Genomic DNA, 15,793 nt, shown 5'->3' with positions numbered 1-15,793 from the left:
TTAATTTATCTTTGATTGTTTTATAGGCGACGACTTTTTATATTTTTGAAATATGCGCAATGACTGAGAAGGGTGATGGACCATCCAAGGAAGCTTCCATGCAGTCGGGAGTGAAGCCGGTTTTGCCCCACGCTCCGTACAATCTTGCCTTATCTAACATTGAGGCATTTTCTGTTGTTTTGCAATTCACTCCGGCTTTTGATGGCAATTCCTCAATATCAAAGTGGACAGTGCAGGTAAAAATTCAGAAACGAAATAAATTAATATACAATAGGTATGATCATTTAACTATTAAAAAGTTGATATTTATTTATGTATTTCCATTATTTTTTTAGGCACAAACTGCTAGGAACACAAGTTGGATAACAATTTTCGATATCGCTGCACCGGATGCTCAATCCATTATAGTGAAGACTCTTGTACCGTTTACTACATACAGGTTACGACTTATTGCCACTAATGTAGTGGGATCATCAGCTCCGAGTGCTCCCTGTAAAGAATTTCAAACCATTCAAGCTCCTCCCAAGAATGCACCCAATAATGTCACCGTGCGAGCTGTTAGTGCTAATGACTTGCGTGTCCGATGGATTGTGAGTAAAAAAAATACATTATTCATTTAAAGTGAGAAAAACTATTAAACATTTTCAATTGATTTATCATTTAATGTATTTTAGCCACTACAACAAACCGAGTGGTTTGGAAATCCGAGAGGGTATAATATAACTTACAAGAAAGTCAATGCTGGAATAGTAGAGAGTGTTATAATAGAAGATCATACCTCAAATTCACATATTTTGGATGGACTTCAAGCGTGGGCGCAGTATGAAATCAGTGTTATGGCCTGTAATGAAGTTGGCTCTTCTCCGGGGAGTCCGCCAGCTATTGAGAGAACCAGGGAGGCCGGTGAGAATTAGATGAATTCGATTTATCTAATTATTTGTATAATATACATACTTCAGTGCAATATTAATACATATTTGATTGATTTCAGTGCCTTCCATGGGTCCATCCAATGTAACTGCCAATGCAACATCATCCACCACAATAGTAGTAGTGTGGGGTTCTGTTCCTTCTAATCACCAAAATGGAATCGTTGAAGGCTATAAAGTTTGTTACGCTCCTTTGTCATCTCCTTCCTTACCTGTTTCGTTCTCTCTCAGAGTATCACAACCTGAATGTAAACTGATTTCTTCTAATTCGACTCACACATCCACACTAACCGAGCTGCGGAAATACGTAAACTATCAAATTCAAGTGTTGGCATATACAAGACTAGGTGATGGATCTTTAAGCAAGCCACCTATTACAGTTCAGACGTTTGAAGATGGTAAGAGTTACACATTAAATAATAAAAATGAACATATATCTGAATTAATTGGTACGTTTTTAATAAAATACTTATTTAATTTTTTAGCTCCTGGAATGCCATCAAATGTATCATTTCCTGATGTATCATTCACAACAGCGAGAATTATATGGGATGTACCTGAAGATCCCAATGGGGAAATATTGGCATATAGAGTAACTTATCATCTTAATAGTACAAAAGAACTCATATTTTCCCGAGAGTTTTTGCCATCAGATCGGACATTCAGGTTAGTTTAAGACATAATCCACAAAAATAAATTATAAAAAATTAAACCTTATAAAAGATCATAGTTTACCAAGGTATGTTAGTAAATTAAAACAAACAATAATTTCAGGGCAACTGGTTTAACATCAGAGCGATATTACTTATTCACTGTAACAGCTCAGACCAGAATAGGATGGGGACAGACAGCACGAGCATTAGTGCTGACTACTAATAATCGTAGTCCTCCACAACCTCCTTCCCAGCCCCAAGTATCCCAAGGACAGCTGCAGCCACACCACATCACCTTTTCGTGGACTCCTGGTAGAGATGGATACGCTCCTCTGAGGTAATTATCCAGCCTAATGATGTATGTATTGTATTATATTTGGTGTAGTTGGAAAATTTAAATCACCTTTGATATTAATCACAGGTATTATACGGTACAACTTCGAGAAAACGATGCGACTTGGCAGTCTATACCCGAGAGAGTGGATCCATTTGTTACTTCGTATACAGCAAGTGATCTGAAACCGTTTACTTCATACGAGTTTCGCATAAGAGCAACTAATGATATTGGACCAAGCAAATACAGTAAGGAGTCTGTCAAAGTTAGGACTCTGCCGGCAGGTGAGGGAAATATTTATAATGTTTATAGAATATTTTTATATTCAAATTGATAGGTAGATTTTATATATTTTTTATTAATTTATTATCTAAAATATCAATATTTTCTAGCTCCAAGCAAAAGTGTTCAAGGCTTACGGGTGATTCCTATTACAACAAACAGTGTCCAAGTATATTGGAATCCAATTGAAGAAATATATTGGAGTGGTGAAACTCAATCTGGTGGCTACAGAGTTGTTTATCAACCAGTATCTGATTTTCCCACTGTTTTGCAAACACCGATGAAAGAAAATGTTTTAGGTGTAAAGGTAAATTAAAATATTATGTTTTAATACTGAATTCAACCCTCAAGAGATGGGGAAATACTCTTAACAGAGACAAGAAATAACGAATCTCCTTAAAAAGGAATGGGAATCTAGGCATGTTCCTGGTTTTTAAAACATTTTTTGGCTAATTGTTCTGTAAATGTCTAAGACTTCCATATTACCTTCTTCAAAACTTATCCATCTCTCTTAAGATAAAATCACTACCTTCAATTAAAATTAATTTTCCATTCATTGATGTACGAGAGTTAAAGTACGTTTTTTTCAGTCCGATAGAATAGTTCTCTCGGACCTAGCAGTAGACACAAACTACGAAATAGCAGTAGCAGCTTACAACTCTCAGGGAGAGGGTCCGGCGGGGCCTGTAGTGGCCGTGTGGGTTGGGGAGGCTGTCCCTACAGCGCCCCCTAGAGATGTAGGAGCCACCCCCCTGTCCCCTACTGAAGTGCACCTAACCTGGAAGCCCCTACTGCACACTGATCAGAATGGAGATCTGTTGGGGTATAAGGTATGTTTCAATATTTATTTATGAATATCTCCGTGGAAAGTCCTAATTTTGTACTGGATTGTTTCTGGACTTAAATTATTTCTCTAACAATGTTCTTAATAATTGATTGACTCAGGTTGATTTTAAATTTGTCTCCAGTAAGTCATTGTAGAGTGTAATGTATGCAAAATAAAACAAAATCTAAGATGCATTTGATACTTTTGAAGAAACTGCGTTTTTTGGAAACCGTTGTTTTAAAATCATACATAAAAGCAGCTTACTATTTTATTATTGAATATATCATTTTCTTCAAAAAGATGAAACTAAATTATCATATGTTAGGGTTGCTATAAAATAAAAAGCACAAACATCTAAATAAGATTTGATTTCCTATCTTTTTATATAAGTGACATTAATTTATGTAGTTATATTAACGCTGATTACTAATATTTAAAGCTTTGATTTTAAGGTTTTCTATTTGGTAACGGATTCTCCCCAAGAACAATCTACTGACAAGAAACTCGAAGAAGAAATTGAAGTGGTTCCAGCTACATCTACCAGCCACAGCTTGGTATTTCTGGATAAGTTCACGCAGTACCGAATCCAAATATTAGCCTTCAATCCGGCAGGAGACGGTCCTCGATCCCAAGCCATCAGTGTCAGGACACACCAGGGGCTTCCTGGATCCCCCGACTCCCTAAACTTTACCGACATTACCATGACCAGTATGCGGGTTAACTGGGAACCCCCGCGAAAGAAGAATGGCATCATTGTAGGGTACATTGTTACCTATGAGACAACTCAGCAGAATGAAAGTATGTTTTCTTTATTACCAATTTAATCATTTACGGTTATCTATGTAGTTAGAAACATGCTGAAGTGTAGACTGAATATTCATATTTTTAATCTCAATTTACACATAAACTTGTCTATTAAATATTATGATGCTTATTTGGTTGGTTAGAAATTGTTGCTTCTCAGCAATAGTATTAATGTTATCTTTTTGTTTTGCTGTATTGTATTTACATATTATAAACTAATAAATAATTACAGCATCATTCTACAATCAGTATTTCCAAATGAAACATTTTAACAGAATTACTAAACTTAGGGCCGGTTTAATAAAACTCTATTAGTCAATTTGATACCATTTTTAACTTATATTTGGTATACCGGCTAACTTTTGCGTTTTATAAATGTTATGGATATTCGTAGTGTTATGAGTCGTTAAAATAATTGTTAAATGGTAACTACCTGATTTCGACCGGTTAAATGCATTATGATCAGTGTTGTGATCTTGACTGATTTTCCGTCATATCTAGCGGACTGGAGTGCCCTCGAGGTGGGAAAATTTCGTATTTAACGGGATTTTCAAGATGACGGAATTCCTAACGGAATAAAAAAAAAGATTTGTATAAAAAAGTACCTAACTTCGGAATTACTGCTATACGTCTACATTTGAGTTGGATGACCAAGAATCGGCGGCGGCAGAAAGTGAACACGAAGAGGATTCAGTCTTACTGTATTAAATTTACTGCAATTTAATTTCATTTTAAGAGTGTACATGAAAATTTAACTAAACATTTTAGTGTCGTGTAGTTATTTTAGTTCATAAAAAAAGATATCGAATTCAGCGGAACTTCTTGCAGAAATCCAAGTACGTTTTGACGAGAATTTGACATATTTTTCAAAAATTTTTGCGGAAATGTAAATGACAAGGTGGCAACACTGATTATGATCCATTATCTTCAGCGCCTCTGCCGTATTTGACACTGACAGATGTTTTGACATATCGTTCTCCGATTAATTTATCTGGGATATGTGATTATATTTTATATATTCATTGCCATTCTAATATTTAATATTAAATCTATAATAAAATTTCTTAAATTGAATCCAGAAGATTGCAGCGATGCGTAATGTTTGCCCTTGACCGGTAAAAAAAGGCGTTTCCAATATCATAGACAATTCACAAAAAAACATAGAAATTACAACAAAAAATTGAATTCCAATAAAAATACTTACCGGTGATTGTCAGTTAACAAAATTGGGATATTGTGTTCAACCGTCAGTTATCGTTACGAAATTTGAAAGATGGTTTGTAAAACCGGCTCTTAAAATATCAAATTGTGCATTTAATTTATTGTAGATAATATTTTCATTTATATTAAATTTGTTGACGCTCTACATCAGCAGAATTAACCATGTAAACATTATATAGTCTTTATGAAGCTCAATTTATTACAGAATTCAGTAAGCAAGTGAAGCAAAAGGTGTCGGACACGACGCTAGTGGTGGGGGGGTTAGAAGAGGAGGTCGGCTACACCTTCAGTGTGCGCGCCATGACGGTGGACCTTGGGCCCGCTGTGTGGGGCAACGTGAGCACAGGCCCGCAGCCCGGGTCTCCCGCGGCTCCGCGCCAGCTGGCCCTAGCGCGTACCCACGCAGGGGTGGACCTACACTGGCTCAACTCCCCTAGCGGGAAGGGGCCCCTCCTAGGGTACTATATAGAGACCAGGAAGAAAGGTGCGTTTATTTCTCTCCATACGGTTGATGTCTATTTCGAATTGTTGTTAATAAAAACACCCGGCTTCAATTCTATAATTCAAGTGAAAAATTATTGCCTACGTATCGCATGCATACATATCGCAAGTATATTTCAAAAATATTTTCATGCAAAAATTATACGTTTAAAATTTCGACTTGATGTCCGATTTTTTTATTGTTGTATTATTATAGTTCAAATTAAAATTTTGTTGGATTTACATATTTAATTCTGATTTGAATTAAAAAATATTATAATATAACTGAATAAGTATAATATTGGTTTATGTAGCTTAGTTGTGACCAAAGTGTCAAATTAACCAATAATGATTTCTTGCATCTTCCTAATTATTATTAACAGATTACAACAGAGATGAAGAACATTTTAGTGAAGGAAATATGGAAGTCTAGGCATTTAGAGGGCTTATGATCTATCATTGGCTGGTTTATGTATCCACTCTACACACTGTGTAACATTCACCATTTTGCCTATATTTTAACATCCATATTTCTTCGATTCTTCCACCTTTTGATCTCAGTGAAGTTAAGACCATGCCTATGTGGGATTTTTACTATAGCGATACCAATAAGAAAATGTACTAAAATGTAAACAAAAAAATGTCAATGAAACAAATTAAGAGCTGAAACCTTTTTCGTTCTGATTGAATTATTTCACATAGTAGGCAACGCTTGAAAACAATTTTCCAATTTTTTTTTACTTCTTAGACCTTCTTTAATTTTGTCTACAAACATTTGGACAAACTCAAAATATTATAATCTTAATTATATATTTTTTAAATCTAATTACAGTGTTTAAATTATGTAAAAGAATTTTATAATGCATTTTTTGTAAATTTCATAAGATTTTAGAGATGTCTTTGCTTTTACCCAATAACATACTAATGCCAGAGAGCCGTTATTTCCCAGTTTTTGTATCTTTTGTAAAAATAATACAATTTCATTCAATATTTTTTTTATGTCAATTCACCCCATTACTACTTTTGTTAATAATTTATTTTATCTACATACTTACATTGAATTACGATTTTTTTTATCTCAGCAAAAGAAACATGGCAATACCGTAAGTTTCCTTTTGTACTACTATCACGCACATGTTTGATCATGTTCAAATATTTTTACACAATGCATGCTAGTTACCTTAGTGATGAATTCAAATAGCTGCCCCGCCCCTCCAACCTTCATAAATTAAATTATTCAAATAAGTTTTATTCGATTTTAACACCATTCATAATTTTAAATTATATCATTATTTATTATTAAACTCATCCACCACCTATTTTAATTATCGGTACGTATATCACATTTTCTGTTTAAGATTCTATAAAGATTTGTACATTTTTAATCTAACTTGCCGTTGCAACTTTTTTTACACTGTTACTTAAAGTGATATGTGTAGATATGTAGTTATTTGTAAATTTTCGCATGCCAAAACTATGCGCCTTAAATTCAATTTATACTATTACTTTTTTTATACATTTCCTTCATTTTTGCAAATCAAACTTGTTCCTTAAACATTTTATGTTTTTACTGCACCATCTATATAATAGGGTATTTTCATAAGTCGGGAATAACGTTAAAAATATAATATATAATTTTTGATTATAATGATATAACTAACTATCAAAGTATTCAAAACAAGTTTTTATTTATAATTTTTGGATTAAAAAACGAGCACACACAAAACAGCTCACAGTTGGCATCACATCATTTTGACGTCACACGTCACGCCTGCCAACTACTTTTCTAATAAACATTGCCCACAAGCATGTCGCAAAAATGTCATACATGCCATAAATCATAAATGTCATAGGGCGCAAAACATCTCATTTTTGGGTAATTCAAAATATGCATATTTTAAACCTTTTTAGAAAATTTATCCAGCGTCTCACAAAAAATATTGATATCGTAATCATCATAATTTTTTGCTTATTAAAAATTAAAAACACATGAAAATACCCTATTGAACACATTTGTTAGTAAACTATTGATATTTTATTAGATTTTTTTATTAAGAAATTCATCAAATCCAAAATGTTTAAAAATCAATATTATTAATTTTCTCAATTCATTGACATTTTAAGGAGCACATTTTTTTTTATTCAATTTTAATCATATCTTTTTAAAATAATACAAACATATGCTAAATTTTATAATAGTACAGAGTTAAAGATGAATATTTTATTAATTAAACAAATGTGAATCTAGAATTTCTTGTGAAATCCAAAATAATATTGCCAGAATCTCCTCATGTTTTGAGACACCCTAATTTATTTGTGCGTATTTCCAGATGACTCCCGCTGGGAAACAGTAACTAGGACTAGCAATGGTCCTCTAGAAGACTTCAGTATCTCATACCAGACACTTCTCCCTTCCACTGGCTATTCCTTCAGAGTAATATCATACAACACCTTTGGAATAAGCTACCCCGCATATAATGAAGACATCATAATGACGCCATCCAAATTATATCTAGAGTATGGATATCTCCAACTTCGACCATTCTACAGGCAAACCTGGTTTATGGTTGCATTGGCCGCAGCTTCTATAATAATCACCGTAGTGGTTATTGCCATTCTCTGTGTGAAAAGTAAAAGTTACAAATACAAACGTAAGCTTTACTTTATTTATCCATATCCATAGATTGACTTAGCTTTGACCAGCAAGTAAATGTTAGTAAGCGATTAATGCTAAAAATATGTTCATATATTAATATCTGTAATTGAATTATTACATATAGCGTTCATAAAAGTGTCGATGTTGTAAAGGATAGAAAAAACTCTCAAATGAAAAATCTGAGCGAATTATTTAAGAAAAAATTGTTGCAATTTTGCATTTTGAACTGGTCAAAATTCTTGTAGTCAAGTACCGGGTTATACTTGGATTTTTATATTTCCTTCTCAACAATATTTCTGCAGTAATTGTAAGTAATTGATCAACAATTCAGACTTGACAAATTTTCAAGAATAAAACTGAAAACGAATAGTATAGTCGATAATTCGAAATGAAGTGTTTGTATAAATAATTTTAAATGGAAAATCACAATGTTAATCTCTAATATATTTATTATATATTAATTCATACATTTCAGAAGAAGCTCAAAAGACTCTGGAGGAGTCCATGGCAATGGATGCCGAGGAACGGGGGGAGTTGGCTCTTGACTTGTACCGAGCTCGCCACAGTGGGACTATGGGGAGCAGTGGCACTCTGAGGAGAGTCGGCGGAGCTACGGGGACCAGGAGCAAAGCTCCGGCCGCAGCGCCACCAGCCCTGAGCAAGTCCCCTCCGCGTCCTTCACCAGCCAGTGTGGCCTACCACAGTGATGAAGAGAGTCTCAAAGATTATGACGAAAATCCTGACGACAGTTCTGTAACTGAAAAGCCGTCGGAGATAAGTTCTTCCGAGTCACAGGTATGACTTTTTAAGGCCGAGTGGCCCAATTATTTCAGCACAAAACTCACAAGCTTAATTTGTTGTGATCTCACTGGGAATGTAATCTGGAATCCCTGCGTAGGAGGCAAGCATGTTCGCCACTACACCATGGGGGCAGTAATGAAATCTATCAGAGGATCATACTAAATATAGAATATTTGTTTAAATCCATAATATTACTTAATTTGTGTTCAAAATACTATTCCATCACGGACATTTAAAAAAAAATAACACTCATACCTCGAGCAAAAATAAATCAATTATAAGTACATTGTTATTTCAGGGATCTGAAAGTGAAAATGAAAGCGTTCGTTCGGATCCACATTCGTTTGTGAATCATTACGCGAATGTAAACGACTCTCTTCGTCAGTCTTGGAAGAAACAGAAGCCCGTGAGAAATTACTCAAGTTATACAGACTCTGAGCCGGAGGGTAGTGCGGTGGTAAGCTTGAACGGCGGTCAGATTATAATGAACAACATGGCTCGCTCTCGAGCGCCACTTCCAGGTTTTTCTTCATTTGTTTGACAGGACGCCTTAGGTGATGATATTGTGATAACCGATACAATTCATATTTAGTAAATATAGTGAAAGGACACATTTTCTATCTGCATTTAGTGATGATATACATATCTAAAGATACATTTTACAAGTAAGACTAAAAAAATCACAATACAAAACAAATTTAATTATTACATAATGACCTTGTTGCACAAATTTTAGATGCCATTTTTATGTAGAAATTATTTCATTTTATTTAGGTTTTAAGCATATGTTTAGGAAATATGTATAATTTGACATATTTAGTCTAGTTTTAGTAATCAATTATACATATTGTTCAGTTGGTTAAATTCCTACAAACTGCTGTTCCGACAATGTCTATATAGTTAGATTAATATAATTTCTAATTGAAAGTTATGTAGTTTAAAGTTGCAACTTAAAATTATTCATGTTATGACCTTGTATATTTATGACCCACATTTGTACATATTTTCTGTAAGATAAGATGTTTCTGTGATTTTTATCTAATATTAGTAGGAATAATAAAAAAAATAATGTCATTAGTTTATGAGATTTACTTATGTTCATATTATTTATTGAATCATTTATGTAATATATGGCAACCAATAGTTAATTACCTTGAATATACACAATTTAATGCTTTTATATGAACTCCCTTCAGGAAGCATAGTTTTTATGTATTCATGTTTTTTATATACATAACATGTTCGCTGCATATACTTTAATGTTCACGATAAACCTACTCAAAAGCATGTAGAGAGCAAGCACCCGATAAAAATATTATTAAACAGCAAACTTGTCTAAACACTTGCATTGACACATTACAAATGTATCATATAGATATGAAACAGCTTACGGTAGAAAAAAATTTACATACTACTTTATATAAATTAAATATGGACCCATTTTTAGTAATATTCAAATAAAATCATTGATTTTTTGTGTCTGCATGCACAAGAACAAAATAATCAAAATCTAAGAATACAAAAATTATAATTTTTTCCTAAATAGAGTTAATAAAACCAAAAAAATATAATTTATCTTTTGAACCGAAAAATAGTACAAACCATAGAATTAAGAATAATCCAGAAACCGCATACGCGCATCAAACAGAAAGAGACTAAACTACTCTTAAAGGAGTAGTTTTATGTTTTGACCCATTAGTTTCTTTGTAGACGATGCTCAATACGCAACTCCCGATTTGAATTAAACTATGCCGTGTTGTGTCGTTTTAAAGTGTATAAATACTGCTGGGATCTTAAAGAAACAGGATTGGATCACATTTCATGTGTTAGTAGCAAATGCATGTGTTAGTAGCAAATGCATGTGTGAGTAGCAAATGCATTACTTAAAAATTGAATTATTTTTCCATCTGTCAGATTATCAAAGAAAACTAAATTGACATTTTGTTAGAGTTGCCAGGGTAGTCAAATTTTTTAAAAATATCCGCTTTATGTAAAATAAAATTTGTTACATTTTTAAAGTTCAAAGTTCATTAATTCAATTACTCTTATTAAATGACGCTTTCCTTATCTACATTTTTCTTAAATTAAAAAACTAAAATTAAATTTATATCTTTATTTAATCACTTTGTAAAGCGCCCTTGAGGTATTATATTACGAAAATGGCGCCATATAAGCTATCCATAATTATTATTTTCTGTTGTGTCAATCAATCTTTCCGCGTGTACAATAACATTTTAGAGAACTTAAAAAAATATAATGATCTTACATTTGTGTCATGATTATATTTTTCGCAATCTGGCAACATAACGCGGCGAAAGTGGGGCAAAGTTGGGGGATCTTTGGACACAGTCCGATGTATTCAAATATGATTCTATGCTCCTTCTGGACTATTCTTAATTCTATGGTACAAACTTTACAAAAAAAGTGTTTTTATATTTTATATAATGGGTATAAAATAGAGTATTACTTTATTTTCAACCTCAAAAGATTATGGCCAAAACAATTAGGATTTTTTTTATTTTATAAAAAAAAAAACTGTCATTTATAAAATTTTATGTCCATATTTTTTATAAATCATTGGGACATTCCATTTTAACTGTCATTTTATAATATTTTTGTAAGCATGAAATTGATTTTAAAAATATTATTTCAAGTAATGTTTCTTACATCATATTATTAAATTATTAATGTGCCATTATTTTATACACTGTAAATAATAAAAATGATTTTACTTTAATACTGTAGCTTTTTTTTGTATTAATTATTGTCGATCTCAAAAAAATTATTATTTCTTTAGAAAATGAAATGTAATAATCTAAAGTGATTGGAGATAGCTTTCGTAAACTAAATATTTTATAAATGTGAATAACTGGATTGTTTTTGAACTATTAGGAAAAAAATCTAAATTTGCTGGTGAATATTTTCATTACAGTCAATATGTTTTTAACATTGATTATTAAAGAAGAATGAATGTGTTATGAAAAAATTTTACCACTATTTTTGCTTTCTAGCAGTTTTTTTAATGTTTCTGATATTACTTTAGTATATTTCCGTCTATATAACATTTTTCAATTTATTTTTAACCTTTCCCTTACTGTGCCAAAAACATCAGGGCGTCACCGTGCTGTGGGTTACAGTATTTACACATACAAAAAATGCTTTTAAATTGGATAAATGGAATATTCATAGGCAATTTAAAAAAATACATTTTGTTTTTTTTTTTTTTTTTCTTTGCATTTTACAATAGGTATACATAAGTTACAAATACAAAAAAAACTATTACATTAACACAAAAAAATCCCACAAAGGTATGGCCTGTGTGCAGGTATACATTTTATTATATCTTACAATTATTTATAGCTGAAGTCAAAAGTGATATTTTTAATCTAATTGCTAAAAACCATTAGCCAATGCTCGCTGCGTGGGCGAAAGAACCGCCCTTTACGGAACTCGGAGAGCTACTAACTAGTGTCTGGTAGAAGAATCGGAAACTTTGCTGTTCGCACGTGTGAAATTGTCTCTCGCTCCCGATTATACTTGTATCGAGAGTGAGAGGTAAAGAGTGTGCGAGACAATTATATATTCGGTACTCTTTTTACTTCATACTCTGCAAAATGCGACATATTGGTGAAACATTCATTGTATTGGTCATTTATCTCTGATTTTTTGGTAAAATGCTTTTTCTGTTGCCAATAAGTATTAATTAATTTAAAAAAAAAAAAAATTCCCCTTACGTAAATGTATAACGGAGGAATACTGAAGATCTTAACCTTATTATGTTTATAGAGATATTAAATGCAATGTGTACTAAGCTACACATCACCAGGAAGGGAGAGTTAAATTTGATTATTATAATGTTTACTACTGGTTTAAAATGACAACTGACATAACAATGTTTTGTTTTAAAAAAATTTGCTGATTTATATGTAATTTTTTATTCATGCCATGTTTTAATTGAATCAGTAATAAATAAAAAAATTGAAATTGAAACTTGTAAATAAAATAAATAAAACAACTTTGTTTTTTACCACAATTTTTTTTTTCCACTGACCGGTTTCAAAGCAAACCTTCTTCGTCAAGGTTTACGTAACTAATGAATTCTTTCCTATTTTATTTTTATCATGTTAATCAAATACTACACGTGTAGCCAATAAATCTTATTTATAAAATATTTAAAGTTGTTTTACAGTTAGTAATGGCCCTCCGCTGTGTTCACATTTATATGATTTTATACATTTATTCTAAAATAGTAAAAATAAATATATTATAAGAAAAAAAAATGGATCATAAAAAATACTCCTCACATTCTGATAGTGATCAAATTATGAATTATTACGTTTCAAATTCATATTCTTTAATTTCTAAAAAGTTATATGTACTGCTATTCGTCGACTTACAATCTTGATCGGTTCCGGCAAAGAGGTTGTAAAACGATGTGGTCATAAGTCGGATCATGCAATAATTTCCTTACAAATGTCATTTATCAGGTTTCTCTATGTTTCTTTTTATATTATTTTGGGTTGGTCTCTGGTTGAATAATCATTACCATTCCTGATACTTTGAAATCTCGATGTATTGTATTGTTTTTTTTTGCATAAACATGGTGTCTGAATTGTTTGTATCTTCTTCTCCTCGTATATTTCACGATATGGGCGAAACACATCATGTGTCATCCATTCAATCTTCACGAATCGTTCTATGTTTGGGTCCATTTCTTCAAAATGTGCCAGAAGTTTATTCAGATAGTCGAATAGTCCCTTGGCGTTGAATTTCCTTTCTGGTGCCTTGTGTTCCATTTCTGCTTCACTTCTTTCTTCTGCACCACCTTCAGGCGGACAACTGATCCCGGATTGGGGTCGTAAGTCGACGAATATTAGTACATATATTTAAATTTAATAATTTATATGGTTATAACAGTTTGAGGGAAATCACTCCCTAAAAAGAGTTTTGCTCTAACTATTAATTAGCTGACAAGGTCCTCAGAAAATCTTTCCTAGATTTACTGACTTGCATGTATGTATGTATTCACATCAATAAAAAAAACTTTCTGTAATGTATCAATTTACCAATGTCACTAGTTCTTTCCCTTTGTATGTGGGAGATAAGAAAATTAATATGTTTTGTTATCAAGTATTAGTTGAATTTTGTAAAAATAATGGGATAAGTGAATTCCCCTGGTAAAATTATTTTATATTTGAAAAACCTACATATTATAAACATTATGTTCTTAATAGACTTCAGAAAACATTGTGTTATGCAAATATATCAATCACTTAATAAAATTTAGAAAAGTTTGTATGTATATTATTATGTAATGTATAAATGTAAATTAAAAGTACTGATAGTTTTAAAATAAAGTAATAAATTTAAATATAATATTTCACTGCCTTTTTTCATATTTTGTAAGAACATAATATGAATCTACTGAAATAATTACATAGCTATGAATTTTAAAAAATGTCTCTTGTATTTTTCATTATAATACACGATCTGTGATTTCATAATATTTGTTTTATTTGGTTACCACTCTTTTTAATATTGTCATATCTTTTTATGATCATAGTATCCGGTTGTGTATTGCCAAACTGTATACTGACATAGAACAGAGCTGTTTTGCAATCGATCACACATTGCTCTGTAAAAAAATGAAGAGCAAGCCGTATATCAATATGTATACAAAATGAAAATGGCAGCTTTCAAAAAGAACTGGGAGTGCGGCTAGGAATAGCAGGCGCCACATTCAACAGTATGAAGGCTGTCTGGAGATCGGATATTTACTCAGTGAAAACCAAATGCCGCCTATATAACGCCTGCGTAACATTTATTATCCTTTATGGATGCGAATCATAGCACCTCACAAAACAGCAAAATACTGAATTTTGAGAATAGGTGTCTCAGAAGAATCTTGGGTGTGCGGTGGTTTGGCTTTGTGCGGAATAAAGTAATAAAAGAACGGACGCAACAAACTCCGGTGACAACTTTCATCAAGCGGAGGCGATACGGTTGGCTTGGCCATGTACTGCGGATGCCTTCTGAGAGCATTAACCACGCTCGCCTACTTTACAAGGCATCAGGTTCTCGACACCCACTGCTGACTGTTCGTCGGCAGTTCATGTCAGAACTAAGGGACGTGAACCTGACTTGGGAGGATGCACAGGAGCTGGCAGCCGACAGAGATGCCTGGAAGATCTTCGTGGACACCATATGCTCCAACTAGGGAGCGGACATGGAATGATGGTATATGTTTATACATTGTATATGTATACAAATAGTTAAATATATCAATACAGAGAATCTGTGTGCTGAAATATGTTTTGCTTCAGAAAATTTTAACAAAATACTTTGTAACAAAATTTGTTTTGCTGATATTTTAAATTGTAGTAGCATAGGCATATTTAAGAAGAAAATTATTGGTATTGGGTTATTTTATTATCAAGTTTTTCTAAATTTAAAATGGAAGGCATGGAAGGAATGAAAGGCAGATATTTTAAAATAAAGACGCTCCTATTTAGCACCTGCTTGCATCATTTCAAAATAAATAAATTAAAAGGTAGGTATGTAAAATACCTATTGAAATTATCAGTTTTGGTGTTCAAGAGCTAGTTTTTATTCATAAATAAACCTTTATTTTGAGTTATTCCAGTGTGGTGTAAAGAAATATATTTCTTAATTCATCATAAAAAGTTAAAATTAAAAATAAACATTGGTACCCACTCTCAAAAATGCCCAGTTAATATACCAAAAACATATATGGTTGGAAACAGCAAACTTGTACCCTATAAAACATTTACAACAAGAAATATCCAT

The 15,793-nt window shown here is 32.3% G+C and overlaps 1 protein-coding gene across 2 annotated transcripts in view; it reads left to right on the top strand.

The window, feature by feature from the left end:
• Positions 1-12,601, top strand: part of sdk (sidekick cell adhesion molecule) — a 146,441-nt gene extending 133,840 nt beyond the window's left edge. The window contains exons 14-27 of one of the 2 annotated variants that reach the window (XM_088231467.1): positions 27-236; positions 336-590; positions 675-903; positions 992-1,327; positions 1,415-1,595; positions 1,704-1,919; positions 2,004-2,200; positions 2,309-2,505; positions 2,789-3,028; positions 3,477-3,822; positions 5,255-5,533; positions 7,860-8,180; positions 8,661-8,980; positions 9,285-12,601. In XM_088231467.1, coding sequence (XP_088087593.1) covers positions 27-236; positions 336-590; positions 675-903; positions 992-1,327; positions 1,415-1,595; positions 1,704-1,919; positions 2,004-2,200; positions 2,309-2,505; positions 2,789-3,028; positions 3,477-3,822; positions 5,255-5,533; positions 7,860-8,180; positions 8,661-8,980; positions 9,285-9,527 — 3,570 coding nt within the window. In that variant the 3' untranslated portion in view covers positions 9,528-12,601. The remainder of the gene's footprint in view (positions 1-26; positions 237-335; positions 591-674; positions 904-991; positions 1,328-1,414; positions 1,596-1,703; positions 1,920-2,003; positions 2,201-2,308; positions 2,506-2,788; positions 3,029-3,476; positions 3,823-5,254; positions 5,534-7,859; positions 8,181-8,660; positions 8,981-9,284) is intronic. The other variant, XM_088231466.1, reaches the window with a different exon arrangement.
• Positions 12,602-15,793: the final 3,192 nt, after the last annotated feature.

The sequence above is a fragment of the Micrasema longulum genome, unplaced genomic scaffold, assembly GCF_059751315.1.
Source record: "Micrasema longulum isolate JH-2025_06_02 unplaced genomic scaffold, ASM5975131v1 h1tg000887l, whole genome shotgun sequence".
Lineage (NCBI taxonomy): Eukaryota > Metazoa > Arthropoda > Insecta > Trichoptera > Brachycentridae > Micrasema > Micrasema longulum.
Note: the sequence above shows the minus strand (reverse complement) of the source record. Positions and strands in the feature narration are given on the sequence as shown.